The sequence below is a fragment of the Chionomys nivalis genome, chromosome 2 (genome assembly GCF_950005125.1).
Source record: "Chionomys nivalis chromosome 2, mChiNiv1.1, whole genome shotgun sequence".
In the NCBI taxonomy this organism is placed as follows: Eukaryota; Metazoa; Chordata; class Mammalia; order Rodentia; family Cricetidae; genus Chionomys; species Chionomys nivalis.
This window is the reverse complement of record NC_080087.1, coordinates 103,295,623-103,322,868: the sequence shown is the minus strand read 5'-3', so window position 1 is coordinate 103,322,868 and position 27,246 is coordinate 103,295,623. Positions and strand designations below refer to the sequence as shown.

At 51.5% G+C, this 27,246-nt stretch overlaps 1 protein-coding gene across 2 annotated transcripts; it reads left to right on the top strand.

Annotated features, from left to right (window-relative positions):
• Positions 1 to 135: 135 nt before the first annotated feature.
• Ano7 (anoctamin 7) lies at positions 136 to 26,740 on the top strand. Of its 2 annotated transcripts, XM_057761925.1 has the most exons (23): positions 136 to 243; positions 2,150 to 2,207; positions 4,510 to 4,640; positions 6,835 to 6,942; positions 7,616 to 7,752; positions 9,448 to 9,505; positions 10,570 to 10,680; positions 11,730 to 11,880; positions 13,311 to 13,401; positions 14,161 to 14,257; positions 15,141 to 15,284; positions 15,355 to 15,492; positions 16,063 to 16,161; positions 16,242 to 16,344; positions 18,064 to 18,175; positions 18,520 to 18,574; positions 20,007 to 20,104; positions 21,226 to 21,359; positions 22,236 to 22,441; positions 22,544 to 22,686; positions 24,580 to 24,670; positions 25,032 to 25,151; positions 25,325 to 26,740. In XM_057761925.1, the coding sequence occupies exons 1-23, from the start codon at positions 136 to 138 to the stop codon at positions 25,400 to 25,402; spliced, it is 2,571 nt and encodes an 856-aa protein (XP_057617908.1). In that variant the 3' UTR covers positions 25,403 to 26,740. The 2 variants fall into 2 exon arrangements, with proteins under 2 accessions (XP_057617908.1, XP_057617907.1); XM_057761924.1 differs by lacking the exon at positions 25,325 to 26,740 and having other exon boundaries at positions 25,032 to 25,279.
• The last annotated feature ends 506 nt before the right edge of the window (positions 26,741 to 27,246 follow it).

The window sequence follows — 27,246 nt, the reverse complement described above, 5'->3', positions numbered from 1 at the left end:
TATGAACCTGTCTCCTCACCTGTAAAATAGGCTTGCTGCCGGCTCCGCCACAGTGTCGGGGCTGGCTCTTACTGGTGTCTATTAACCACTCCCTCCTCTGCGGCTACCCTGGCCTTGCTGCGGTGCAGGAGTAAGATGCTGCGGAAGCGAGCCCGGGAAGAAGACAATGCGGTGCTGATTGACATGGCCTCCCTCGAACCAGGGAATGAGTCCTCTTACGGAAGCACAGCCCATGCTGCGGAGGTATCCTCAACCCTAGAGGTAGCAGTGGGCATGGTGAAAGCCCCCTTCCTAGACTCATGAGGCTCCTGCGTGCTGTCTGATTTGGGAGGTCTCCCATCCTAGTCAGGACACTTTCCCTTGTCCTAGAGCCCTTGAAAAGTGGGTGCAGCATCCAGGATGCCCCTCAAGGGGACAGATGCCTTCTTGACACAGAATCAGGTCACCATTGTGACCTAGTTTCACCTCTGTCAAACTAGGAGGGACAAGCAGAGACCCTGTTAGATGGGAGGCTCAGGAGGAGAGAAGGCAAAGACAGGACCAAGGTGCAGGGTCTGGTCCCCTCTGCCAGAGCCACCAGGAAAGGGAGGAAATGAGGGCCACATACCATGTTTCTTACGGACGTGAGGGATGGGAGGATGGGGAGTCACCCATGAATTCTGAATTCGTAAGCACGCAAAGGCCTGTCAATACCAGAACTCAGATAACAAAGGCACAAGGTCACCACACCCTAGGTGGTTTATTGCTTCCGTACTTTCTCTTCTGGAAGTGAAAAGGTGCTTGTGGCTTAGTCTCTGGTCAGAAAAGTAGCTCTTGAAGGGAGCCCACTCCTGCTGGAGGAAAAGCATCGTAGCCATGTCCTGGCTAGGATGGGCAGTGCAGTTAGTGGAAGGTGGAGGGGAGGTGGGCCTGGGACTCCCCGAAGACTAAAGTTTGAGTAGGGAACCAGGGAAGTTAGGTTTGGGATAAGGGTTAATCCCCAAGAGACAGGTAGAGGGCTTCTACAAAGAAGTAGCCCCAGAGGGAGGGCATCTCGGTCTACACAGCTTCCTTTGGCCTAGGCTGAGCTTCTTTGCAACTGAGCCATAGACACTGTCTCCTGAACACAACCAAGAGGCAGCCCTTAGCTCCTGGGGAAGGACCGAGTCCCTCTAGGTGGCCTTTTCTGGCCTTCTTACCCTAGTCTGTCTTTTGGACTTTCTGTTGGGTAGCCCACTGACATCCCAAGTAGGCTTGGGAGCACTGGGAGTCCCAGTCTTTGAAACCATACAGGAGGCCCTGCTCCTTCCCTAAAGCTGCCCCAGTAATCTGAGGGTAAATGTAAGTTCCCCTTTCTATCATCCCTCTGTACCATGAAGTGAGGCCCCCAGAGAGGAGAACTCAAAGTTTTGTTCTTCAACGGGAAAAAGAATGTAAGGAAGACAAGAAAGATTCTATACTCTGGTTGCTCTGACTTGCCCTCAGGGCCACAATGTGGGCAGCATGGAGACCAAGAAGAGCATTCAGCACAGCCCTGACCATGGCTTTTGCCAACCTGATTCTTGACACAGGCCTGGCAGAGCACTCCTAGCCCAGTGGGGGCTGGTGAGAAAGATGAGGATGGTGAAGGCTGGTCACTAGCCTACCCTTCGAATTTGCCTTTCAGGATCTTCTGCCCTGCAGCCCCCAGCTTTTCTCTTTACGCCCCTCTCTTAGCAGGGTGGTCCTGGGCAGGGCCAGAGCAGGGTCAGGAGACAGGGATGAGTGGGAAGGCCGAGGAAGAAATGAGAAGGGGCAGGAAGAATCAGGGAGGGTTGAAGAGGGTGCAAGGTGGAGACAGGAGGGGCAGGGAGGGACATAGAAGAAGGTAGACCAGTGCTTCTGTCCTCAGCCTATGGCTGGTGACCCCTTCGGTTCTCATATCACAGGGTTTGCTTATCTGAATCCTGCATATCGGACATTTACAATTCATATCAGTAGCAAAATTCCAGTTATGAAGTAGCAACGTAATAATTTCATGGTTTGAGGGTCACCACAACATGAGGAAGTGCGTGTTAAAAGGCATTAGGAAGGCTGAGAACCGCTGAGGAGACAAGGAGCTGCCGGGGACTGGGGCAGGGAGGGAGTCATGCTGATGGCTGGGTGCTGAAGGTGTTCTTCCTTCCTTCAGGCAGGTAAACAGCAGGTGGTGCCCAGCAGAGTTGGGAGCCCTGCCCAACCCCCGATTGGTAAGCCATCTGTACTCCGTCCTGGGGTGGGGTCACAAATGGGGTGCCTTGAGTGGTGACAGGAAGCCAATAGGCTTGGATCACTCCATAACCAGGCCTCCTGTGATGTCGCCTGTGTTCTGGGCACAGCTGTAGTCCTGAAGGTGAGGGGAGAGCTGCCTGCTGAGCAAGCGACAGGCAGAGCAGACACAGGAAAGGAGGTCCACACTGACCAGAGGGCTCAGAGAGGAAAACCCATTCCGCCTGCTCCAGCCTTAGACAAACTAGCCCCTCCCCCTGGTTTTTATCCACAAATTCTGGTCATCTCAGACTCTTTTCTCTTTTCTTTTGCACCACATCTTTTTCTACCTTTAGATTTTCTCAGGCCCACTTCTCCTACCGTCCCCCCCAAGGCACAAAGTCACCTTTGTTCTGTGGTGGGACCTGCTCTGAGTATGTCTGGGTGGGGTCAAGGGCCCACCCTCCCCATCAGCTCCAAAGGGAGAGTAGATGACTCTCGCCCTCCTAAGCATGCCTCTTACAGAAAAGCGAAGTCAGGCAAAGGTCTGTGGGAGGGGAACGAGGGGATGCAAAATGGCAAGCACAGAAAACACTGAAGATTCCATGGAAAAGGGGCACACACTCACATGGGGCTCAGCAACTCTCTCTGCAAGTGGTCAAGGGAGGAAAATGTTGCTATTGCTGGGGTTTTTCAGGCCGTTGTTTTGAAGCAGCTTTGTTGATAAATAATTTGCGTACCACAAGGTTCACCCATTCTTTCCTTCTGTTGTAAGATGGACGTTTGTATGCAAGTGTTTATATGGACGCACTTTGAATTTTTTCTTGAGTTGATAGTTTTGGGTGCTATTGCTAGGTCAAAAGGGAACTCACTGTTTAACCTTTTGTGCTAATGCCAGACTGTTTTCCAAAGAGCGAGTTACCTGTTTCACATAGGACCACAGCGTGCGAGGTCACACTCTCTCAGCACACCATTGCCTCTCTTTGGCACAGCGGGGTATGAAATGTTAGCGGAAACTCAGCGTGGGAGATTCTGAGATTCTGCTTAGGAGACATAAAGCCACAAGTTTAACTAGAGTGCTGCCTCCAAATGACCCCACAGGATACATAGTCTGCAAACCGGGCCTATTGGAGATTAGCAAAATTAGCATGCAGATGTTTCCACACTAGGACTGTGCAGCTCTCAAGGCCCCGAGTCCCATACCAAAGACTCACCTCTACAGGGAGCCCAATGAGGCAGTGCAGGGTCACAACCATCATTAAGATCTTGTCTGCTGTGAAGTCCCCTGTGTTCTTATCAGGGAAAGCATCATTCTGCCAGGTGAAGAAGAGACCCTGGGTGACAATTATTAGCTGTGGCAATATCTTTGTGGTAATACACTGTCCATCAGCCTAAGCGGCCACACTTGCAGTCCTGTCTTAATTGTCTGAAGTGTAACCTGGGGCCAGGACCCGAAATGATTTAAGGATGACCATGCATGTGAGGTGCATGAGCTTGAGGTGTTTGCAAGCTACAGAAACCTCTCTCTTATTTTGGCTTCAGTTCCCCCCCACTGTCAGTCAGGGGCTTCAGGAAAGAGCTGTCCTTCTTCTCTAAGTGCACTGGTGATTGCTCACTGAGAAGGCGAATTAGTTCCATAACATTATCTCACTATAGACTGGGTGTGTATTTTCCTAATGACTAATGGTATTGACTGTCTTTTCTTGTGCCAACTGGACATTCCATATCTTCTTCAGACAAATGTCTATTCAAACTCTTTGCCTAAGTTAGTTGTTCTTGTGTGTGTGTGTGTGTGTGTGTCTGTGTGTCTGTGTCTGAATGGTTGTTAGACTGCAAAAGTCCTCTAAATTCTGGATCCAAGTCCCTTATCAGAAATACATTTTGGAAATATTTTCTCCTATTCTCTGTGTTCAATTAACCTTTTTGATGGTGTCCTCTGCTAAAATTTGTCTTATCAACTTTTATTGTTTTATTGCTATGCTTTTGCTTGATCCAAGAAATCACACCTAACAGGTTCCTTTAGGAGTTTGGGACCTAGACTGTGGGAACCAAGCTACAGAAGGAATCCCAGGAGGAAACGCCCAGTTCCTCCCCAGCCTCTTTTCTTGATCTGCCTTGCACACTCGCCTGCCCTCCAGCCCTAACTACAACTAAGACGAGGGCTGGGCAACAGCCACTGAACAGTCCAGGCTCTCACTTTCCATCACGAGCCCTGTGTCCCAGCTGAGACCCTAGCAACCCCACCCTGGGCCTGCATTCCATCAGCAAGCACACGCTGCCTTTGTCCCCCATTGGTCCCTGCAGATTTTGTTCTGGTTTGGGAAGAAGACCTGAGGAATCAAGAGAGTCCTTCCCAGGACAAGACAGACACACATGAGATCTGGAGGGAGACCTTTCTGGAAAATCTTCGTCTGGCTGGCCTGAATGTAGACCAGGTACATGGTGGTAGAAGCAGGGCTCTATAGATTCTGCATTCTGGAGGGAAGGCTTTTGCTTACTACCCAAAGATAGGAAGCAATCAGGGCCCCCACCTTCTGGATACCCACCCTTCCTGTGGCTTGGGGGCCACAGACCCCAGGCCAGGAAGAACATGGATCCATCCTAATGCACTAGGCTCACTGTCATGTGAGCCCTGGGTGCTGGCTGGGGCAGGCAGGTGACAGGGGATCTCAGGGGGAGGGGATATGAGGAGCCCTGTCTTATCCCCATGCCCTTCACTGCCAGGTCTTTACATACATATTCTTCCTCCTCTGCCATCCCAGCCACCTTCCTCTGTCCCCAGCAGAGCTGTTATCATCATAGACTCCACCACAAGAATCAGTTGTGACACTCTGCTAATCAGATCATTCGGCACCTCGGCTTGGCTCTGTCGGTCTGACTTTTACCCAAAGAGTCTTGCTTCTTTCATTCTTTTGTGGCCTGTGAGGTTCTCCTGAGCAGCATCCAGCTTTGCTGTGGGATGCTGGGTGCTTGCTTTAGTCCCCATCGAGGACCCCAGCGGCAGCTACCTGTTGTCAGTCATTGCAGGGAGGGTGTTATATTGCATCTCTCCTAGGAGCAGGGTTGACAATCACCTGAGGTTACGACAGTGACCATGCCCTTTTTCTCACTGGTGACCTAATTCACACTGGCTCCCTGCTCTGAATCTCCTCAACATGTAGCATTGTCAGCCTTTCCCATCTTCAACAGTCTGTTGACAGACAACAGTACCTCACTCTAGCTTTCATTTTCTTTTTTGTTTTGTTTTTTTGTTTTGTTTTGTTTTTTTGAGATAGGGTTTCTCTGTAGCTTTGGAGCCTGTCCTGGAACTCACTCTGTAGACCAGGCTGGCCTCGAACTCACAGAGATCTACATATCTCTGCCTCCCGAGTGCTGGGATTAAAGGTGTGTGTGTGCCACCACTGCTTGGCTTTCCAGCTTTCACCTTCTTTTTCCCTTGGTTCTAAAGAGGTTGTGCCGTTTTACACATTTATGAGCCCTTTGTATTCCCACGAAGCTTTTCTTTGACTTATCGTGGGGCACCTTCTCCCAACCATAACCCAGCTGAACCTAGAACCTAGATAGACCTGGGTAGGATTAAAAATGCATCAAATGCACCCATCATACCGAACACTCCAGCTCAGCCACACGGTACACTGTATAGGGCAGACGTTCCCCTTGGGAACTGTGCTCACAGCAGCTTCCCGGCATCATCAGAGAGGGTGGGACCCAAATCCAAAGTCTGGTGTGCACATATGCATATTATTATGAGCAACCTGTCCTAAAATACGAAGAGATCCAGAGCTGAGCCATCTAAGGCCGGGAGCAGCTGTGAAGCCAGCTACACTCTTTTCTGTTGGGTCATTTGTCTATTTCTGCCCAGTTGTGTAGAACTCGTTTGTTCTAGATACGTAGATTGCTGGTGACATGGGTCACTATTGATGTGAGTTTTTTTTTTTTTTTAATTTTATTTTATGTGCAATGGTGTGAAGGTGTCAGATCGCCCAGGGACTGGATTTTTTTGGATTTACATACACTTATGAGCTGCCATGTGGGTGCTGGGAATCGAACCCGGGTCCTCTGGAAGAGCAGTCAGCGCTCATAACTGCTGAGCCATCTTTCCAACCCTGAGTTTTGTTTGTTTTAACTGACTGATAGAGCTTCTTTTGCCTCCTAGCCACTGTTCTATTCTTGTGAAAAGACTCCATGACCAAGGCAACTCAAACAGAAAGCATTTAGTTGGGGGCTTGCTTACAGTTCCAGAGTTATTAGTTCGTTATCATCACGGCGGGGAGCACCTGACAGGCAAGGCTGGTGCTGGAGCAGTAGCTAAGGGCTACATCCTGATCTGTAGTCAGACAGACAGACAGACAGACTGGGCCTCACAGCCCACCCCACCCCACCCGACTCACTTCCTCCCACAAGGCCACACTTCGTAATCTCTCTAATCCTTTCAAAAATTTCCACTCCCTGGGGACTAAGAATTCAAATATGTGAGCCTATAAAGGCCATTCTTATTCAAACTGCCACAGCCTCTAACTGTCCATCAGCACCAGGGCTATGCCAGCGTTAGCCCTCTCCTAAGTGCGAATAGATACATAGATCATAGCAACACCCTCAGGCCCTCACAGAAGCCCCTGGTACCCACAGCATGATGTCCAGGACAAGGCCACCACAGTTCACTACGTCCTCCTCAGAGCGCCCTGGGCTGTGCTCTGTTACTATGCGGAAGACCTGCGCCTGAAGCTGCCTCTGCAGGTATGGGGGGGTGGTGAGGGCAGAGGGGGAGGATAGGGGTCCCCACCCAGGTCTACATTTGATGGATCCCTGCACACTGGGCTCATCTGCCAAAACTATCACTCCTTGGATGTGTTCCCACCTGGGAACCTCGAGTTTCCCTCTGATCCGCTGTCACCTACAACACCAAAACACGCACTGGGTGAACAGCAGATAACACCCTGCACGTCAGGCTCAGGAATTTAAAAAGCTGGCACTGGGGAGGGTAGCCAAGGCTGTAAGGCGGCTGAGTTGGCTGAGTTCTCTACAGGCCCAGAACCCACAGGACCATCTGCTGAGGTAGCTCCAACCTCGCGTGCTCAGGATAAAGGATAGCTGCCTCTCTGGGTCCCCAGAATGATGAGCCTGGACCGCTCACAATGGGTTTCTCCAGCATGGCTCCGGGGTAGACAGAGACACACTGTTCACTCTCTTTCGTTCCCTAGTGGCCTGAGCAGTTCTGGTCCTCAATTTAACAAGTCAAGCAACTCTCAGAGCCCAAGGCCCCCAAAGGGGAAGGGTCCGCAACAGGACCAAGAGTAAGAGACGTCATTTCTCACTGCTGAGCCCTTGGACTGGAGTCCCATTTGCGGATTTGGCCAGTCACCTCCCCCACTGTGAAGATTTCCCTCTGAACAATTTTATTTTCCCCCAGGAGTTTCCCAACCAGGCCTCCAACTGGTCGGCCACGCTCCTGGAGTGGCTAGGCATCCCCAACATCCTGCTGGAGCAGGTGCCGGACACGCCTCCTGAGTACTACTCCTGCCAGTTCAAAGCAAGCAAGCTGCGATGGTATGGCATTGCAGCCCTGGTGAGCCTAGCAGGACAGCCTCCTGGGGGACCAGCCCCTATGAGGACTAGGAAGGATGTATGAGTGAGAGTGTAAATGAACAAGACTGTGAATGAATTAACTGAACATCATGCATTTTCTCAAATGCTCTCCCCACCTGGGATTTTCAGAGAACACCAGCTGAATCCCAGGTGGACAAGCCTACTAAACAGCTGTGTGTTGGTAAAGTCTCCTGCATCAGTCAGGATAGGGTGGCTGTGCTGTGGAACAAATATGCCCCAGATTCTAGGAATAGGATGCATGAGGCCCAAGTCGCAATCCATTTCTGAGGCTATAACAAAATACCCAAAGATGGGTACTCTGTTGAGAAAAATTGGGTGCAGGGGGAATGGCTTAACAAGTCAAAATACTTGTCGTGCAAGCCTGACAACCTGAGTTCCATCCCTGGAACCCACCCGAAGAGCCAGATGTGATGGATGATGCACATCTGCAATCCCAGAATTCCTATACTGAGATGGAGGCTAAGACATAAGTGCCCTGAAGCTCACAGACCGGTTAGCCTGGAGGACACAGTGCAGCAGGAACTAGAGACAGCTTGCCTCGACAAGGTTCCTCGGTATTGAGGCCTCCACCCGTGCACTGTGGCATGTGCACACATGTCATACACATATGGGAATATACATGATGTGCAGTGATTATTGCCAGCCTGCTCTTCCCTCCCGCTGTATAAAATAAACTGCTCTTTAAAAGAAGATGCTCATTCAGCTGGCACATCTGGCAGCTGAAACATCAGTATTGGTAGCTTCAGCTGGTCGGCCTCTGGTTAGACACAGCAGCTATGGCACAGCACAACAGAGACAGAAGGGCAGTCAGAGTTGTCTGGCTTCCTTCAATAACTGAGTCTCTCACAAGACCAGAATTAGTCCCTTCTAAGAGTGGAATCCACATGACCTCATGCCTTTGTACTGGCCCCCACTTTCCTGGAACTGCCTATGTAGACCAGGTTGGCCTCGAACTCATAGAGATCCTCCTGCTTTTGCCTCCCAGGTATGCCATTAAAGGCGTGTGCCACCCCCATGCCTGACTTGGGCCCACTCTTAAAAGTTCCACCACCTGACCCTTCACAGCCCATGAGCTTTAGTGAGACACTCAGACCACAGCATTCCTTGCTCTGTTCCAATGTCCAGGTCAGCAGACACCACCATCACACCTTCCCTGACTGGGGAGGGAGACAGCACATTCATGACTGGACAGAGCAATTGTGTGACCACACGAAGCCTGCAGCCCAAGCCCCACCATGGCTGCCTCCACTAATGAAGCACCCAGGCTTTTGTGACCCCTGACCCTCCTCCTGTGCCTTTATTTAGGTCTTTTTTTACAAGTTTCAGAGCAAGTGTGCTAGAGGCTTCTTGGTGGGCCTAACCTCCTGCTCAGGGCTTGTCCTCTGTACGAACTGTCTGCTTTTCCCCTGCTTCATGTGTGTGTTGTGTAGCATCTGTCGTGGCCTCCTGTCTGAGGAAAAGAAAAGGCAGAAACGAGAACTGAGTTTATCCGGCCTGGTGTATACTCCTTGGCTTCTGCGCAGACTCTGCGTGCACATACTCTTCTCCGCCGTGGCTGCCCCTGTGGCTTTACTAACGTATGGGTGGCAAAAATTCCCATGCTCTCAAATCTCTAAACTGTACTCACCCCTGCAGGTTCCTTGGAAGTGGGAACCAGGACACCTTCTTCACCAGTACCAAGAGGCACCAGATTGTAAGTGGGGTGTGCCTGCTGCAGCCCCTAATCTGACTAGGCCCAGAAAGGCCTGACATATCCCAACCATGGACCCTGACATCCTCCCGGCCACCACAAGCTCCCTGTAGCCAGAGGACCAAAGCCTGAGAGACTGCCCCTGATCTTGCTGCATAGAGGGAGGATATGGCCTGCGTGCAGAACGGTGGGGGTGGGGCATGTCCAGACTGCACTCAGTTAGGTGAAGGCCAGCTCTCTATCCAGTACCCTCCCCAATCTGAGGCCCAGGACAATACATGCTTATGGACCTCTGGGACAGGCAGGTAAGGCACCAGGCCCAGGTGAGGTGGTCCTCTTGGCTGGCCAGAACAGACAAGCAAGAGGTCTCAGTATGCCCTAAGCTCATCTGTCAAAACCAGGCTACAGGGGCGGGTCTGAGGCACTAGGGCAGTGTTTCTCAACCTATGGGTCTCGACCCCTTTGGGGGTCAAATGACCTTTTCACAGGACTCACCTAAGACCATCAGAAAACACAGCTATTTACATTATAATTCAAAACAATAAAAATTAGTTATGAAGTAGCAATGGGTTGGGGTCACCACAATGTGAGGGACTGTGTGTATTAAAGGGCCAGGGCATTAGGAGGGCTGAGGACCACTGTACTAGGAGGTGTGGTCCAACAGCTTATGACCACCAAAAGCCACTGCTCCTGTGGCCACCAAGGCAGAGGTTTCCCACCCCAGACAGGTATCCTAACGGAGCTGATCCTACTAGAACAGGGCTCCACACAGCCATGCATGACCAGGCCCAGGTTCGAACCCAGGCTGAACTCTAAGGAGTTTGCAGTCAAAGCCTTCTGGGTTTGTAAGATGGGAGAATGACTGACTGTTATCCCTACCAGTGTGGTCACGCAGGTGTGGCTGTGACATAGGACCTGGGTGTCAAGGCCTTGGGGACACTCCATCAATATCATTATCTGTCACTGGGGGCCATAAGAGGTCATCCAAGGTTTCAGCACCAGGATGGGTCTCCCTATTGTGCCATCACATGACCAGTGATAGGTACTATCCTCCACCCATCCCACAGCTGTTTGAGATCCTGGCCAAGACTCAATACGGCCATGAGAAGAAATGCTTCTTTGGGATCGATCAGCTGCTGGCAGAAGGTGCCTTCAGCGCTGCCTTCCCCCTGCATGACGTGAGTTGAGCCAGGGTGGACTGTGAGTTCCCCCACCTTACCCACAGGAAGCCACCTGTGACAGTCCATTCTCCCTGGGGTCGGGAATACCAAATGCATAGCCTTGTAATGTGAAGTAGCCAGTGTTGGAGGCTGAGGTTCAGCTTGGTCTCCTGTCCTTGCTGGGGGTCCCCGGCAAATATACCAGGTCTCCACTTTGGGTGCTAAGTCTGGGTTTCTCGGGCAGTGTCTCTTACTAGGAAAGATATAGGAAGGTCTCCAGCACCTTTCTCTCTACCCTGAAGCTGGGCAATCTGGGGCAGAGGCAGGGAGACATTCACTGTAATAGCTGTCTGGTGTTCCCGGCACCCCTTCTATCATTGCTATGCATCCCATGTGTAGGTCAGGTCCCAGCTTTTCTGTAGCCTTCAGGGGACACTGAAGAGCAATTTCAAAAGGGCTTGAGTCATGTGTGCCCATGAAGTCATGCGGACAGTACTACTTGACATCATGAAGTTAAAGTGGGTGTAGAAATGTCAGGCACCACCCCTCTCTCTCTCTCTCTCTCTCTCTCTCTCTCTCTCTCTCTCTCTCTCTCACACACACACACACACACACACACACACACACACACACGCGCGCACACACAGGCTCGCACACACACACGTCTTGCACGGGCATCACTCTTCACGTCAACTGAACTGGGTGCATGAGGAGTGGCTCATCGCTTGGGTGGCACACAGCATAGGTGCACTGTTGGTCGACCTGCACCCCAGTTACTGACCTGACCAGCTCTTTCAGTGCCTTGGACATCCAGCAGTCCCGGGAGTCAAAGGAACGCAATGCACATTTCTCTTCAGACACTTTTTGGCCCCTCCCCCAGTGCGATTGTGTTTTCTCCTTACACCATCCCCTGGGATCTGTGCCATATGCTGGCCCTGGAGGGTGGAATTGTGGGTCTGGGTCAGACTGAAGTTCTTTCCCACTCCCAGAAGTGTCCTGTGGGAGGACTAGTGAGCAGAGGTGAAAATAGCATGGAGAAGCCCAGCCCAGCGGCCTCTTATTCCCAGGGCCCGATCTCTGCAGTACCAGAGAACCCCACCCAGCGCCAAGTCTTACTCCAGCACTGGGCTCGCTGGAGCAAGTGGTGCAAGTACCAGCCACTGGACCACGTGCGTAGGTACTTCGGGGAGAAGGTGGCTCTCTACTTCGCCTGGCTTGGTGAGTCTTGTCTTTCTGCAAGGTCTTTGCGTTATGACAACCTCCCCTCTGGGATAATTCTGCTGCCAGACCTTATTCCCCTGATAATAAAACAGACACCGTGTAGATGGATTTTTCTTTGGACTGCTGGTTCACAAATAATGACATGGAGACTAAATTATTACTAAATATGAAAGCTCAGCCTTAGCTTATGCTTGTTGCTCTAGCTCTTATAATTTAAGCTAACCCATTTATTTTAATCTGTGTTCTGTTGTGTGGCTTATTACCTTCTCTCTCTTTGTACTACCCATGTTGCTTCCCCTGCATTTGGCTGGAGACTCCGCCTTCTTCTTCCCAGAATTCTCTCTATGCAGAAGTGTTGCCTATACCTCTTGCCTAGCTATTCAGCTTTTTATTACACCAACCAAAGCAATACATTTTCTTTTTATAAAAATAATTTATTTAACTTTATTTTACATGCATTTGTATCATATCAGATCCCCTGGAACAGGAGTTACAGACAGGTGTGAGCTGCCATGTGGGTGCTGGAAATCAAATCTTGGTCCTCTGGAAGAGCAGCCAGTGCTCTTAACCACTGAGCCATCTCTCCAGCCCCCAGCAATACATTTTCATACAGTGTACAAATATCCCACAACAACACTAGACACTACACTGAGAGCCCTTTAGTTTGTGGGGTCCTCTTGACCCCCCCCCCCAACTAGCACCTTTTCCCTTTTGGGAAGCTCCCTCAGGAATGTCTACCCTGAGAGAAAAGACATCCCCATGGGGAAGTCTACTCCAAGCCATTCTCTGCTGGTCTTAGTCAGACTGGTACCTTTGAGCCTAGCAACCCTCTCTGGGATCTGCCTCTGATCCTCCTTCCCCATCCTGAGATTTGCCTTTCCAGTATGGCTATGCTGGAGAACTTCTGGGGGGCGGGGGAAGGACTCTTCATCCAGGCTCCAGAGAGAGACATTTTATAGGTGTCTTCCTGGCCTCACAGGGTCAATAGGGACCAGGACACTTGACTGGGGTCTGGACTGACCCCACAGGAATCAGGTAAATTTGATGGATGTGGAGTACATCAGGGGACCGGGGTGTGGTCCATTAAGATGGTACCCTAGTGGGGCAGGGTAGGTCTAGAATGACCCACACCTTCACTGGGGCTCAAACTGCAATGCATGCTGAGCCTCTCAGAAAGACACCAGTGAGCAGTTGGTTGGAAATGGGTACCAGGAGATAAAGTACCCAGGGGGATGGAGTCAGGGAGACATTGCTACTAAGTCAGCAGGGTGAGAGAGTTGAGGACAGATGCTTAGAGTCAAGCTAAGGCCAGGGAAGAGTCCAGGGTCTCTCAATATCCTGCCGGAGGTTCTGGGTCCCATAAAGCAAATACATCCCTTGGGCACACCCAATTTCTAACCTCTGTACCCCTGGCATTTCCTCTGCAGGGTTTTATACGGGTTGGCTCCTGCCTGCAGCTGTGGTAGGCACAGTGGTGTTCCTGGTGGGATGTTTCCTGGTGTTCTCAGATGTACCAACGTAAGTGTCCCTCTTACCTTGGCTCCCAAGGCTTCCTGGGCCTCATTGGGTCGTGTGACCATGGGATTCCCAAGCACCAGGCCCTGTATAGAGCTGGGGTGGAGGTATGTGCCAAGCACAGCCTGCTCTCCCAAAGACATGGCTAGAAGGCAGACTGGACAGAGATACCTCAGGCTGACACCAGTGGACAGAGGTGCCCCAGGATAACAGATTGTCGGGCTGTCCCTAGGATGATGACAGGTTGTCAAGGGTGTCCCCAGGCTGGTACTGACACTTAGTCTTTTGTCCTTAGGATAGTGTAAGGCTTTTCCTATATTAACTGGCTTTGTGTTTTATTTTATTGTGTAGCTGAACATCCAAATGTTACCTTTCATTATTATTGTTGCAAATTTTCAGAAACAACTGCTTTTTAAAGAAAGGATGGTAGGGTTGGAGATGTAGCTCAATGGATAGAGTGCCCGCCTGGCATGCACGAGGCCATGGCTTTGGTCCCAGCCCTTCCGAAGCCAGACGTGGTAGTGCACACCTGCAATCCCAGCACTCAGGAGATGGAGTCAGGGCCATCAGAAACTCAAGGAATCCTCAGCTACGTAGCAAGTTCAAGACCAGCCTGGGATACGTGAGACCCTATCTCAAAAAATAAAACAATAACCCAAAGTTCTAGGGCTGGAAGAGCAGGGATGGCCTGAAGGGGAGGAGTGGGGCTGACTTGGGAGGGGGTGCAGCTCTTCGGTCCCTGGAACCATCCACACCCCACAGGCAGGAGCTGTGCCACACTTCTGATGGCTTCGACATGTGCCCACTCTGCCCCGACTGTTCTTTTTGGCTGCTCTCCAGTGCCTGCGCTCTGGCCCAGGTATGGAACGAGAGACGGGGTGAAGGTGTTGGGGGCTCACAGTTCCCATAGGTCCTGGCTCTACCTGTGAAGTCAGAGCCCTCGGCGAGCTCTGTTAACTCTGCTGCCCCTAACCTTAGTCACCTCTATGATGCAAAGCCTCCTACTCCAGATGAGATGACGTCAAGGGACACATCTCCTGAGAGTCACAATCCAACCCCCTACAGCTCCCAAGCCCCCTGATTCCTGTCTGCCTTGTGTGTGAAATGCATTCACCCCCTGTTCAAACTGTTGAGCTCTTGCCTGGGTTTGACCCCCTCCACACAAACAAAGGCGGTAGTATGCCCGAAATAGAGGCAAGAGGATCAGGAATTCAATGTCTTCCTCAGTGGCATGGTGAGTTTGAAGGTACTCTTAATAAAAAATAAATAAATAAATCGGGCTGGAGAGATGGCTCAGAGGTTAAGAGCTCTTCCAGAGGTCCTGAGTTCAATTCCCGGCAACCACATGGTGGCTCACAACCATCTGCAGTGAGATTTGGTGCCCTCTTCTGGCCTGCAGGGATACATGCAGGCATACTATTGTCTACATAATAAATAAATAAATAAAACTTAAAAAAAAGAAATGCCTTTGCCAGGCGGTGAGAATACTGCATACATAATAAACAAATAAAGCTTAAATAAATAAATAAATAAATAAATAAATAAATAAATAAATAAATAAACCAAAATTCCCGAGACCGGGTAAAACTAGGTACTTGTGGCTCCTGAGCAGAACGCTTTTCCCTGTGGGTCTGGGACATCGTGGTGTGCCTGTGTGGGAAGATGCTCCAGTTAGAGAACGGGTGTGTGAGAGGACCACCCACCCGTCCCTGGGAAGACGCGGATGCCCCTCTCCCCTCCAGGCTGGGCGGCTCTTTGACCACGGTGGCACTGTTTTCTTCAGTCTGTTCATGGCGCTATGGGCAGTGCTGTTCCTGGAGTACTGGAAGCGGAAAAATGCCACGCTGGCCTACCGCTGGGACTGCTCGGACTACGAGGACATTGAGGTGAGTGAGCTGGGCTAGGTGGCTTCTGGCGAGGAAGGGTCACACCCTACCGAGCACGGTTCCCTTCCAGGAGAGGCCTCGGCCCCAGTTCGCTGCAAGAGCTCCGACGACAGCCCTGAACCCCATCACTGGGGAAGATGAGCCCTACTTTCCTGAGAAGCGCCGTGTACACCGCATGCTGGCTGGCTCTGTGGTTCTCCTGATGATGGTGAGGGGACCCTGGCACCCCGCTTTCTCCTCTGCTTCTGTCTTCCTGAGCCACAGGGGTCGTTCCACTCTGCCCTGGCCTGAGATCTCCTACAGACATAACATTATCACTGTCCCCCGGAAAGACTCTGTGCTCTGTGCCTCAGGGAAGGGCCGGAGCCCAGGGCTAAGAGATGTGCTCTCGTAGGGGATATGTATGTACCACGAGGGGTCCTGGAAGGGCTTCACCATGTGTGGCACCCATTAAACGAGGGAACAGATTCCAAAAATGAGCATGGGGCACGCTAATCAATTTGGTACCCTCTAGCCAAAGACTGCTTTAAAGGACCCTCTCCAGGTATGGAACCCACTTTAGGGCTGTAAGGAGGTGGGTGAATGGGGCACAGTTCAACACTGGGTATAAGGACAACTTACAGAAACTACCTGGCATCCTAACCTGACAGGGGACACGGGCAGGCTGCAGATGGGAGCCCCTGGAAAAGGAACCTGTGGGGCTGCTGTGGACCCAGAGGCCTGAGGGTGTGGGTACCGGGTCCACAGCAGGGGGCTCAGGACTTTCCCGGCCGTGCAGGTGGCCGTGGTGATTATGTGCCTTGTGTCTATCATCCTGTACCGGGCCATCATGGCTGTCGTTGTGTCCAAGTCAGAAAATGCCTTCCTTTCCGCCTGGGTGAGTCTCCGCTGCCTGTTCTTCTGGGGGCTTCTGGCCGTACTCCTCTGCCTGTTCCCTGATCACCTGTTCCCTATCAGGCTCCACGAATCGCCAGCCTCACAGGGTCGGTGGTGAACCTTGTCTTCATCGTCATCCTCTCCAAGGTCTATGTGGTCCTGGCCCAGGTCCTAACAAGATGGGGTGAGTGCTGACCAAGGCAGTACAAACATGGACCAACTACCGTGCACCCACATCCCCAAAGAGGTGTCTGAGCTGTCTCCCAGGGAGCCCTTACATGACACTAACAGGGAGGAAGGTCAAGAGCACTCAGCCAGGGGCCTTGCTTCTCCTGCTGTCCTCCCAGATCCCTCCAGCTTGTGGGATCAGAGTGAGACAAGAATCGCTAGAACAAGGGCTAGGATCACATCAGGTGGACTGTGGGGCTGTGACCAGCTCAGGCCACTCCAAATGGTTACCAAGTGTCTGCACATCCTCCTGTTTCTGTCCCTAGGAGCTAGATGCCTCTCCCCCTGCCTCTGTTTCTCCACTTCTCCTTCTGTTCCTGTCTTCAACTTTCCCTAAGAGAGAACGCTAAGAGGCCTAACTACTCATCTCACAAGACCTTGACTAAACCAGCCCTGGCCAAGGCCCTGAGGGGAGGGGACAAAGCAAACTCAGGGCACAGTGATCATGGTTGAAAAGGGAACACAGTATTATGGGATGTTCCCAGGTAGGTGCCAGGGGAGTGGTTTAGCAGTGTCCCAAGGAGAATGAGTAGGGGAATAGGAGCTGGTGTAGGCGTTCCCACAATTGTGGGACTTTGGGTCCCTTTTTTCTCCAAATGACCTTTTACGTTTCCACACTGGTCTTGGCAAATTTTTGTTTTTCAAGACGGTTTCTCTGTAGCTTTGGAGCCTGTCCTGGAACTTACTCTGTAGACCAGGCTGGTCTTGAACTTACAGAGATCCGCCTGCCTCTGCCTCCTGAGTGCTGAAATTAAAGGTATGTGCCACCACTGCCTGGTGGTCTTGGCAATTTTTTTGCACTTATAATTCAGCCTTTCAACCTTGACCAGAAACTATTTTGTCTTTGGACACCCCCCCCCCGACCCCAACCTTATCTATACACACTTTAAAAATGATTACATTTATTTAATGCATGTGTATGTGTGCTCATGCGTCGTGGCTTGTGTGTGCTATGGCACTGGTGAGGGTTAGTTCTCTCTGGGGAAGGAACTCGGGTCATCAGGCTTGGAGGCAAGCACCTTCGTTCACTGAGCCAGCTCATTGCTCCTGTACACGCTATTTTAATGAAGGCGCAAATGTTTGGTTTTAGTGTTCTGGAGTTTTTTTGATCAACTATTTCAGATATTCCTAATTGTATTAGTTATCTTTTTTTGCCACTGTGACCAAAATACCAGACAGAATGAATTAAGGGAGGAATTCCGTATTCCTGATCACAGTTTCTGAGTGACAGTCCCTCACAGCAGGGAGGGTGTGATTCCCACGAAGGGGAATACAGGACAGGATCAGGTGGTATACAGATCCCAGGACACCTTTTTCCATGCAGGCTCCAACTCCCAAATATTGTCAGTATATTATTAATCCATGTGATTAATAATATTGATCCACTGATAAAGTCATAATCCTCATGAGTTAATACTCTCTGGAAACAACCTCACTGAAAGACCAACAGGTGTGCTTTAATAATCTAATTTAAACCAAGCAGACAATCAAGATTTACCACCACTGCTTTAATCCACATGTCTTAGGAAAATTTAGAAATTAGAAATGTAGGACTGTTATATGTTGACCCTTCCTTTAATAAATTTAACCTATCTGGACAACATGGCTTCTTCCTCACCCTGGATGGTGGTGTGGTCTCACGGGAAGGGGAACTGAGTGCAAGCCCCATCTGCAGAGATGCACCGGACGCAGACCGCATTCGAGGATGCCTTCACCCTCAAGGTGTTCATCTTCCAGTTTGTCAACTTCTACGCCTCGCCGGTGTACATCGCCTTCTTCAAGGGCAGGTAGGGGTCACCACCCTCCTGACTTGTCACCTCTCCCCTGGGCACATGGGGGGGTCACCCTCCTGACTTGTCACCTCTCCCCTGGGCAGGCAGGGGGTCACCCTCCTGACTTGTCACCTCTCCCCTAGGCAGGCAGGGGGTCACCCTCCTGACTTATCACCTCTCCCCCCTGGCTCAGCTTTGCTCCACTCTGTCTGGTGTGCTCAGGAGGGACGGTGGGTGAAGGGGGGTGGTTCAGGACAAGTCTGTGCTTCTCCCAGGCCAGGCCAGGCCTCAGGGTGGGAGAGAGAGAGGTGACACTCAGAATCTAGTCCCTCACAGCCTCACAACTTGGACCCTGCTAGGTTTGTGGGATACCCAGGCAACTACCACACCTTGTTTGGAGTCCGAAACGAAGAGGTGAGTGCTGAGGACACACCTAGCCAGGCAATGGAGGCTAGGCACCCTCTGTACCCACCGAGGCCTTCATTGGATGCCAGTCCTCGTGCCCACCTCCCACCACTGTCCGAGCCAGTGGCCAGACTTAACAGCTGCTTCCCAGGACCCCACGACTCTTCGCACATCAGCCCCAGGTCCTGATCGGCAACCACTGTCTAAAGAATGCTCACCCCATGGGTCTTAGGCCTTCTCTGCTTCAACCTAACACACACCCTGGAGGCATCCAAGCCCCCTATGAGTCACAGCACTGCTGAAGCCAGTAGCCCACAGCCTCACTATCCGGGGTTCTCCCGGGGCTGCCACCCTCCACTAGCCCTAGTATGCTCTGCTTGTCTTTGGGACCTGGGAACTCTGGGAATCAGGAGAGCCTGGCTTCTCAGATGTGCGGTGGCCTTTGCAGAGGATCGCAGGTGGGTTCCTCTGGAGGTGACAGAGCCACAAGACACCAAAGCATAAATACCAAGAAGGAGTAAGAAATGAACCCTATGTTGCCCAGACTCCCCCAAAAATTATCTCTACACTTCTGGCCTTGTTAGCTGAGGGCCGAGCAGGATTAACCAGAGGTCCCACAGGGTGGCGGGTACATCTGGAGCTGCCCACTGGTGACTGTGGAACTGGAGATGGGGACATGGGGTTCCACCGCCCTTACTGAGCACCGGATCTGAAAGACCCTTCTCTTTTTAGAGGAGGGAGAACAGAAATCTTCCCAGGGCCTGGGCCATTGTCTCCTCTTACTTCAAGGCGGGTCACCTCCCTGAGGGGTGCTGTCCACCTTTGCATTACGGGTAGGGAATTGTGTAGGGAGAGGCAGAGCAACGAGGCCCCTACCTAGGGAGCATGACCGTGGATGCTGTATAATGTGAGGCACCTTCCAACTCTTAGCAAGATGCCTAATTCAGACTGGCATCGGCGGGGAAAGGGGCTACCACGTGGTCTTGCATTGAAATTATTCAAGACTCTGCAACTCAAGAATGGCTGGACCCAGGTGCTGCCCCCAGCACTAACTGGGTTCTTAGGGTTTTCCCACCTGGAGAGGATGACACCCCAATGTGACTGAGGCTCCCAGGGCTCCCGGACACGGCATGCATTCCTAGAAGCTCCTGGCGGGGGGCGGGGGGGTCTGATTGTTTACTGACCACATCTTGGGTCTTCCCTGGAGCTGTGGCTGCAGGTGGCTGAGGAGCTATGGGGCACTAACTACAGCTGCCCAGCGGTTGCTCCCATACGTAACTGAAGTGGGGTGGGAAGGGCTGATCTCTGCAGGTCTCAAGGTGCTCTAGGCATGTCCTATGGGAGGTGGGGGTACAGAAGCCACCTTTGAGGCAAGAAGGAAGCTGGATGAGTGTGTGAGCCCGGCCCCGCCCCCAGCTCACCTGAGGTTGTGCTGTTGCAGTGTGCGGCTGGAGGGTGCCTCATTGAGTTGGCACAGGAGCTCCTGGTCATCATGGTGGGCAAGCAGGTCATCAACAATGTGCAGGAGGTCCTTGTCCCGTAAGTCACCTTCACCTTGTCCTGCAGTTTCTAGGGTGCTAGGAGACTAAAGGGGGAGGTAGGACCTGTCATCCCAGGACCTCCATGTCATAGTGTGAGCTTCATGACAGCCTCTCTCATCCGTTGTTCTAACTGGGGTGTTGGGGAGCTTGTCACCAGCACTGCCTCTCGACAGCTCTGTCGGGGAAGTGCTCAGCAGGAGGCCACACAGGCCAGCACACACTTCCTACCACCACCAACCAGCAGGAGAAGGATAAGCAAGGGGAAGCTAGAGCCTCAGGCCTGACTCCTAGACTCATATGCCTGTTTCAGGTTCCCTTGTTAGGGACTAGTTCCCCATCCCTGTCCCACTAGCTGGAACTGTGGCCTCCCTCACAGGCTGGAGTCCTCCAAAGAGTCTGCCCAGGGACAGTTTCCTACCCGAAGCCACACCAACCCAGATGCCTACTACCACCTGCAAAAGGCAGGGTTCGCTCTGACGCTGCAACCATGGCAGTCAGTCCCTGGAAGCATCCCGACTTCTCCGGTATTCAGTGGGACGAGGAAGTCCAGGGTCATGCTCAGTGTCTGGCAGGTGCAGGTCGTGTGAGGAAGCCAATACATACAATATGATAATTGTATAGGGATACAATTGTATCAGGAGCGCCCCCATACAATCTGATAAGCAACCTATGTATTCCATGCATGATACCTCACAACCTCTGACAAAGCCCCATCCACACAGGACTGACACTTGCCTCCGAGGTGTGATGCGGCCACATCTATGTGACCCCAGTATGACGAAGCCAACATACCTGGGTCCCCACGGCCTCTGCTTCCCTGGGATTCAGCTGTTACCCTCACTAGCTCCTTCCTAGCCCTGCTATGGCTCCACCCTCCAAAGGTTCCAGGGAGCTGGGGGGTTCCTTTCTTGAGGAAACAGCAAGCAGCCAGGAGGGCAAATTACATCACGGGGCCAGGGGCCTTGGAGGAGTCTGATTCACAAGAACTGCAGACCAGGCTGCTGTCCCGCCCAGCCTCGCCTGCGAACAACGGCCCATCCAGGGTGTGTGTCCTCTCTGACTAGCTCAGTCATCAGCTGCACAGGAACAGCCAGGCCATCTTCTGCTTCCTACCTGCAGAAAGCTGAGGGGCTGCTGGCAGAAGTGGTACTCCAGGAGAAGGAAGGCTGGCACGGGGACCCATCCAGCACCTTGGGAGGCTGACTACCAGCTGCTGCCTTGTGAGGGGCTGTTCCACGAGTACCTGGAAATGGGTAAGACCCACAATACAGCTTTGCTGCCCCTGGACTACCCTGAAATGCAATGTGTCATTGGGAGATGGGAACGCACAAGGGGCCCTGGGAGTCAGGCCTCTAGATACCTGGAGAAGAGCTGGGTGGGCAGCAAAGCTGGGGCGGGGGTGGGGGAGGGGGAGTTTGGGGGATGCCTGGGAGCTGACACTGTGTATTAGGGAAAGCAGGTCCTGGGGCAGAGCCAAGATTCTCCAACAGGGAAGATAAGTACACCCGGGGCCATGCCAGCCTAGAGGACTAATTTCCTCCAGCTGTTTCCTCAGGTATTAACTGTCAAGTGGTGGCCCATACCCACAGCTTGAGGGGTGTGATGGTTTTGAGGGCGAGGTTTTGCCTGACTAATAGAAGGGAGATCTGGCACAGTCATAACTTAGTGAGCACAGTGGCTCAGCAGAACACGTGACTGAGTTGCCTGGCAACCAAAGCATAAGCAGTAACAGTTGCAGGCTCTTTCTGTGGATAAAATCAGGGTGAGTTAGGGGGAGCAGTCTGATATTATGTATCCTCACACCCTCCACAATGGCATCTGAAGACCTCCCTAGCAATTTTATAGAAGACCCATGCCGCCCTTGGAGAAAAAAAGGGACTTCAGGTGTACTGGGTGGCCGAGGCTATCCCGGAGCACCAATATCAGAGCAGTGCAGATCAGGGCTCCCAGGGACCAGTCAGGAAGGTGGGCAGTGGTCCTTGCTCTGAATACAACAGGAGCGGAGGGAAATAGCGTGAAATCAACTGCTTGGTGCTTTGGTGGGCAAGCTGGGCATCCCTACCCCATTCCCGCCTGGGGTGGTCTGAGAGGTTTACCAGCTCCAGCCCGCGGCTACTCCGGTCCCGCAGTGCTGCAGTTCGGATTCGTCACCATCTTTGTGGCCGCCTGCCCGCTGGCGCCGCTTTTTGCCCTGCTCAACAACTGGGTGGAGATCCGCCTGGACGCGCGCAAGTTCGTGTGCGAGTACCGGCGCCCGGTGGCCGAACGCGCCCAGGACATCGGCATCTGGTTCCACATCCTAGCCGGCCTCACACACCTCGCCGTCATCAGCAACGTGAGCGCCCGGGCCTCCTGCAGGGTGGTGCGGTGGAGAGGGCGGGCGGGTGGGGCGGGTGGTGCTGGTGCTACAGACCCCGTGCTGACCCCGTCCCCGCAGGCCTTCCTGCTGGCCTTCTCCTCGGACTTCCTGCCGCGTGCTTACTACCGCTGGACGCGCGCCCCCGACCTGCGCGGATTCCTCAACTTCACGCTGGCGCGCGCGCCATCCACCTTCGCCGCTGCACACAACCGCACTTGTAGGTGAGCGTGCAGCGGGAAAGTGCAGGATTCGCTTTCTAGGTTGTTGATTCATCCTCCCCCGATGCCCCCACTTACCCTCAAGATATAGGGCTCTTTTGTTTGTTTCTTGGGTTGGTCTCTCATGTATCTGAGGATGGCCTCGAACTCTTAAAAATTAAGATTTTATTTATTTATATTTTTTCGAGACAGGGTTTCTCTATGTAGTTTTTGTTGTTGTTTTTTTGTTTTTGTTTTTGTTTTGTTTTAAAGCCTGACCTGGAACTCGCGCTCTGTAAATCAGGTTGGCCTCAAACTCACAGAGACCTGCCTGTCTCTGCCTTCCAAGTGCTGGGATTAAATTTGCGTTCCACCACTGACTGCTTGCCTGGCAAAAACAAAACAAAACAAAAACAAAATCCTTCTCCACCTGGTTCCTCCCTAGAACTTCCTGTCAGCTACTTGCTGGCTCAGTCTCCTGGCTGCAGGGGAATTTTATTTAATCAAACACATTTTTGCATCATTAAATAAATGTTTCAGAGCATATGCAAAAGTAACATACCTTAAAATACTATTCTACGACACTATCAGATTTAATGGTGTATCTTCCTGACTCTGTTGGTTGTTGTGTTGTACAAGCTGGTTCTCTCTTCCCATGTGGGACCTGGGAATGGAACTATGGTCATGACGGCTCGATGGCAGGTAACGTCCTACTGAGCCAGCTCGCTGGTCCTGCAGCTGCTTCTTAGGTATAGGTAGATGTCTTCCCTCTGAGCATCTTTCTCTTCCTACTGAAGTACATTGTATTTTGTTTATTTTTTTAAAGATTTACTTATTTTTCTGTATATGAGTGTTCTATTTGCATGCACATCTTTATCCCAGGAGAGGGCATCAAATCCCACTAGAGATGGTTGTGAGCCTCCAGGTGGTTGCTGGGAATTGAACTCAGGACCTCTGGAAGAGCAGTCAGTGCTCTTAACTGCTGAGCCATCTTCCCAGCCCCCTTGAAGTACATCTTTTAAGTAGTTTCTTCAGGAAGGATGTGTGATGACTAGGTAGGCAGGTTCAGGTTTTTGTTGTTATTTATTTGAGACAGAGTTTTGGTATTTAGCTCCTGATTGCCCTGGAATTCACTATGCAGACCATGCTAGCTTCAAACTCCAGTGATCCTCCAGCCTCAGCTTCACGAGTGCTGGGATTACAGGCATGTGCTACCATGACTGATCAGTTCTTTATGTTTTTTAAATTTTTTTTTTTTGAGCTGGGGATCCAACCCAGAGTCTTGCACTTGCTAGGCAAGCACTCTACCACTGAGCAAGATCCCCAGTCTCAAAATATACTTTTATGTGTGTGTTCTGCTGTGTACAACATGAGTACATTGCCCACAGAGAAAGATCAGAACTGGGCATCAGGTTGGGCATAGTGGCAAATGCCTTAATCCCAGCACTTTGGAGGGAGAGGCTGACGGATCTCTGTGAGTTCCAGGACAGCCAGAACTATACTACATAGTGAAACACTGTCTCGAAAAAACACTCTGCCCACCAAAAAAAAAAAAAAAAAAAAAAAAAAAGCCGCTGTGGTAAGGGAATAGAGCAGCTGCTGACTCGTCGAGATTACGTCTTCTGGGTGTAAGTAGATAGATATCCTTTGTAGAAGCCTCATTGAGCTGTTACATCTATTAAAGACATTTGCAGCTTAGCTTTCCTGCCCACCCATTCAGAACCTCACCAGCTGAAGATACTATCTGAGTCCCTGTTTGGGGGTAATTCCTGTTTCAAGGACCATTGATAGAAAGCTGGTCTGTGGGCAGCACCAAGGAGGCAGAGAAGGGGAAATGGAAAGGCTGATTCTAGATGGACCATTTGCCAGCAAGAGCTCAACCCAAGAGTGCTACCCTGAGTCTTATGTCTCCTGCAGGTACCGGGCTTTCAGGGACGATGATGGACACTATTCCCAGACGTACTGGACTCTCCTGGCCATCCGCCTGGCCTTTGTCATCGTGTTTGAGGTATCCAAGATATCTGAAAGTTTTTTCAATGACTCCCATCTTGCTGGCCCCTTACTCGTTTTGTCTAACCTAAGCCTGTGGCATGGGAAAGATCAGTAAGGCCTAAAGAACCCCCATTCTGTTTTCCTAGCCCATCAAAATTCTATGCATCTTGTTTTCCCTTGCTGGCCTCTGTCCCTGGCTCATACTTTGAGGATCGCAAGGTGCCATGGGGAACTCTGAGGGGGTGTACAGCCTGGTCTTTGTAGTCCAGGCCTCTGTTGGTCCAGCAGTTCCACTCACCTGGGGAGCCTGCCTGGTCTCCTGAAGGCTAGTCTGGGCTTTTGTTTTACCAAGTTTGGGGTGGGGCTTCTACCGCCAGCACGTGGTGTTTTCCATTGGCCGTCTTCTGGATCTCCTGGTTCCTGACATCCCAGAGTCTGTGGAGATCAAGGTGAAGCGGGAATACTACTTAGCTAAGCAGGCCCTGGCTGAGAACGAGGTGAGCACCCGAGCCCTGTCCCTCATGCTGTCTCTGGCCTCATGGCCAACCATGGGCCTTGGTTTCCACCTATTCCGTCCTGGCAGGACAGCTACAAAGTGGGTGAAGGACTGAGGGCTTTATTGTCACATCTGTTCTGTAGTCTACCTGACAACTCACTTTCTTCAAGACAGGCTCTTCTTGGAGCAAGCGGAGTGAAGGATGACCAGCTCCCAAGCTCAGAGTCTGGGCCTTCCAGCCTAGGGTCTTAGAACTGGTAACCGCTCCTCCATCTCTGAAGTCACAGTAGGGGTTACTGGAGGCTGATGCACTTGCCTGGAAGCCGGCTGAAGATGCACTCGGAGCCAGTTCATTGTGCATGTGCTGCTTGTATTGGTTAATGGGAAAAGAAACCGCCTTGGCCTGATAGGGCAGAATTTAGGTAGGCGGAGAGGATTGGACTGAATGCTGGGAGGGAGAAGGGCAGGTAGCCAGTTGTCTCTGTCATTTGTACTCCTGGCCCCGACTCAACTTATCCCCTATGCTTGGTTTAGAATAACCATGGCCCTTGGCTGCCACTGTCTTCAGCTCACACATACTGCTTGGTTACCACCTCTACTAGATATTCCTAAGGCCACCCAAATGGAGACAGCTGTTAGCCTTTAGGAAGCTATCCCCTACTGCCATTCCCAAGTCCCATGAGCCAATGATTTCAAGGCAAAAGGGCATATGAAGGGCTTCTGTAGCTCTCATATTTATAGTACTGGCCACTGGACTCAGAGCACCTGTCCTTCCCTTGCCTCAGCCATGACTTTCTCTTGTCCCCAATAGGGAGGATCCCTGTTTCCTGTCCCTAAACCAAAGACTAAGGGTCCTCTGTATGCATTCCTGAATCTTAGTGACCAGGAGGTGGCTTTACTATTGACATATCCTTCCCTCCCCCACCCCTATCCATTGGCATAACTCTTCTGTAAACTGAGCAGGTTAGACTCTGGGGTCCCTGCCATTCCTTGTGATAGTGTAGGGTCAGGTCACCCCTCCAGACCCACCCTCTGCCTTTCCTCACATGGCCAGTAGACATCTGCACATCTGGCTCTCAGACCTGATACATCCCAGGCCACAGCTTGCACCTGCTCTTCCTTTCATACCCAATTACCTAAGACCTCTGGGTTCTCTCTTGTCTTGGCCTCTTTATCCTGACAGATCAAGGCCCCTGCAGTATCTATCCCCTTTGTCTCCTGTGCTTTCCAGTGCTGGGTCAGGGATTCAGCACACAGCAAGCACAGAACGGGCAAGGCTGTGGAATGAAGCCTTACCCCTTATAGTGGAAGCAGGAAGGACAAAACAAGACACAGAAAACAGATTTCTGGGATACCTAGTGGGTCTTTCCTATTTTCTCCCCTTTCTGTTACTTTTCAGACTGGGTACAATTTGGGCCGTTCCCTCCTGTTGCTTGCCTTCTGTTAGCTGGGTTAACTGATGGTTAATTGCCAGTTATTTCCTAACTTAGCTGCCCACTCATGATGGGACCCAGGCCTTTCAGTCACACTGGAATAAAGGTCTCAGTCACTCTCACCTGTGCTTATTTCTGTAGGGTTCTCGGCTGCGACAAGAGGGTTGTGCAGCCTTGGAAGGGGCTGTGAAGCACACACACTTGCTTCAAAAACTTCCCCAAACCACTCACTCACCCACCCACTGTTAACTTTGGCAACTTCTGGCCTCAGACGTGGCTCTGTGCTCACTCTGCCATTTGCAATGGGTCGCAGCTGCCCACTGAACCTTGCATGGCTACTGGACAACCTAGCCAGTTCAATGAATGAATCTACTAGGTAGCCTTACAACAACACCAACTACATTTACTTGCTTCAAGCTGTTTGTTCTGCTGTTGTAATTTTTAAAATCTATTACTGTGGGTAAATATGGGGATGTATGCCACAGCTCATATGTAGGCATCAGGAAATGACTTTGTGGGGCCAGTTCTTCCACTGCGGGGTCCAGAGAATGAACTCATTCCAGAGAATGCCAGGCTTGGGCAGTGTAGTGGTTGGAATGAGAAACGTCCCTGGTAGGCTTTGGCAGCTGAATACTCCATCCCCATTTGGTGATGCTATTTGGG

What these genes read in the sequence shown, in the direction of transcription:
- Ano7 (XM_057761924.1), top strand. Translation starts at nt 136, where the DNA reads ATGCTGCGGAAGCGAGCCCGGGAAGAAGACAATGCGGTGCTGATTGAC. An exon ending in GTGCAGGAGGTCCTTGTCCC is followed by an intron (nt 20,105 to 21,225) that starts GTAAGTCACCTT and finishes TCCTACCTGCAG; the next exon opens with AAAGCTGAGGGGCTGCTGGC. An exon ending in GCACACAACCGCACTTGTAG is followed by an intron (nt 22,687 to 24,579) that starts GTGAGCGTGCAG and finishes TGTCTCCTGCAG; the next exon opens with GTACCGGGCTTTCAGGGACG.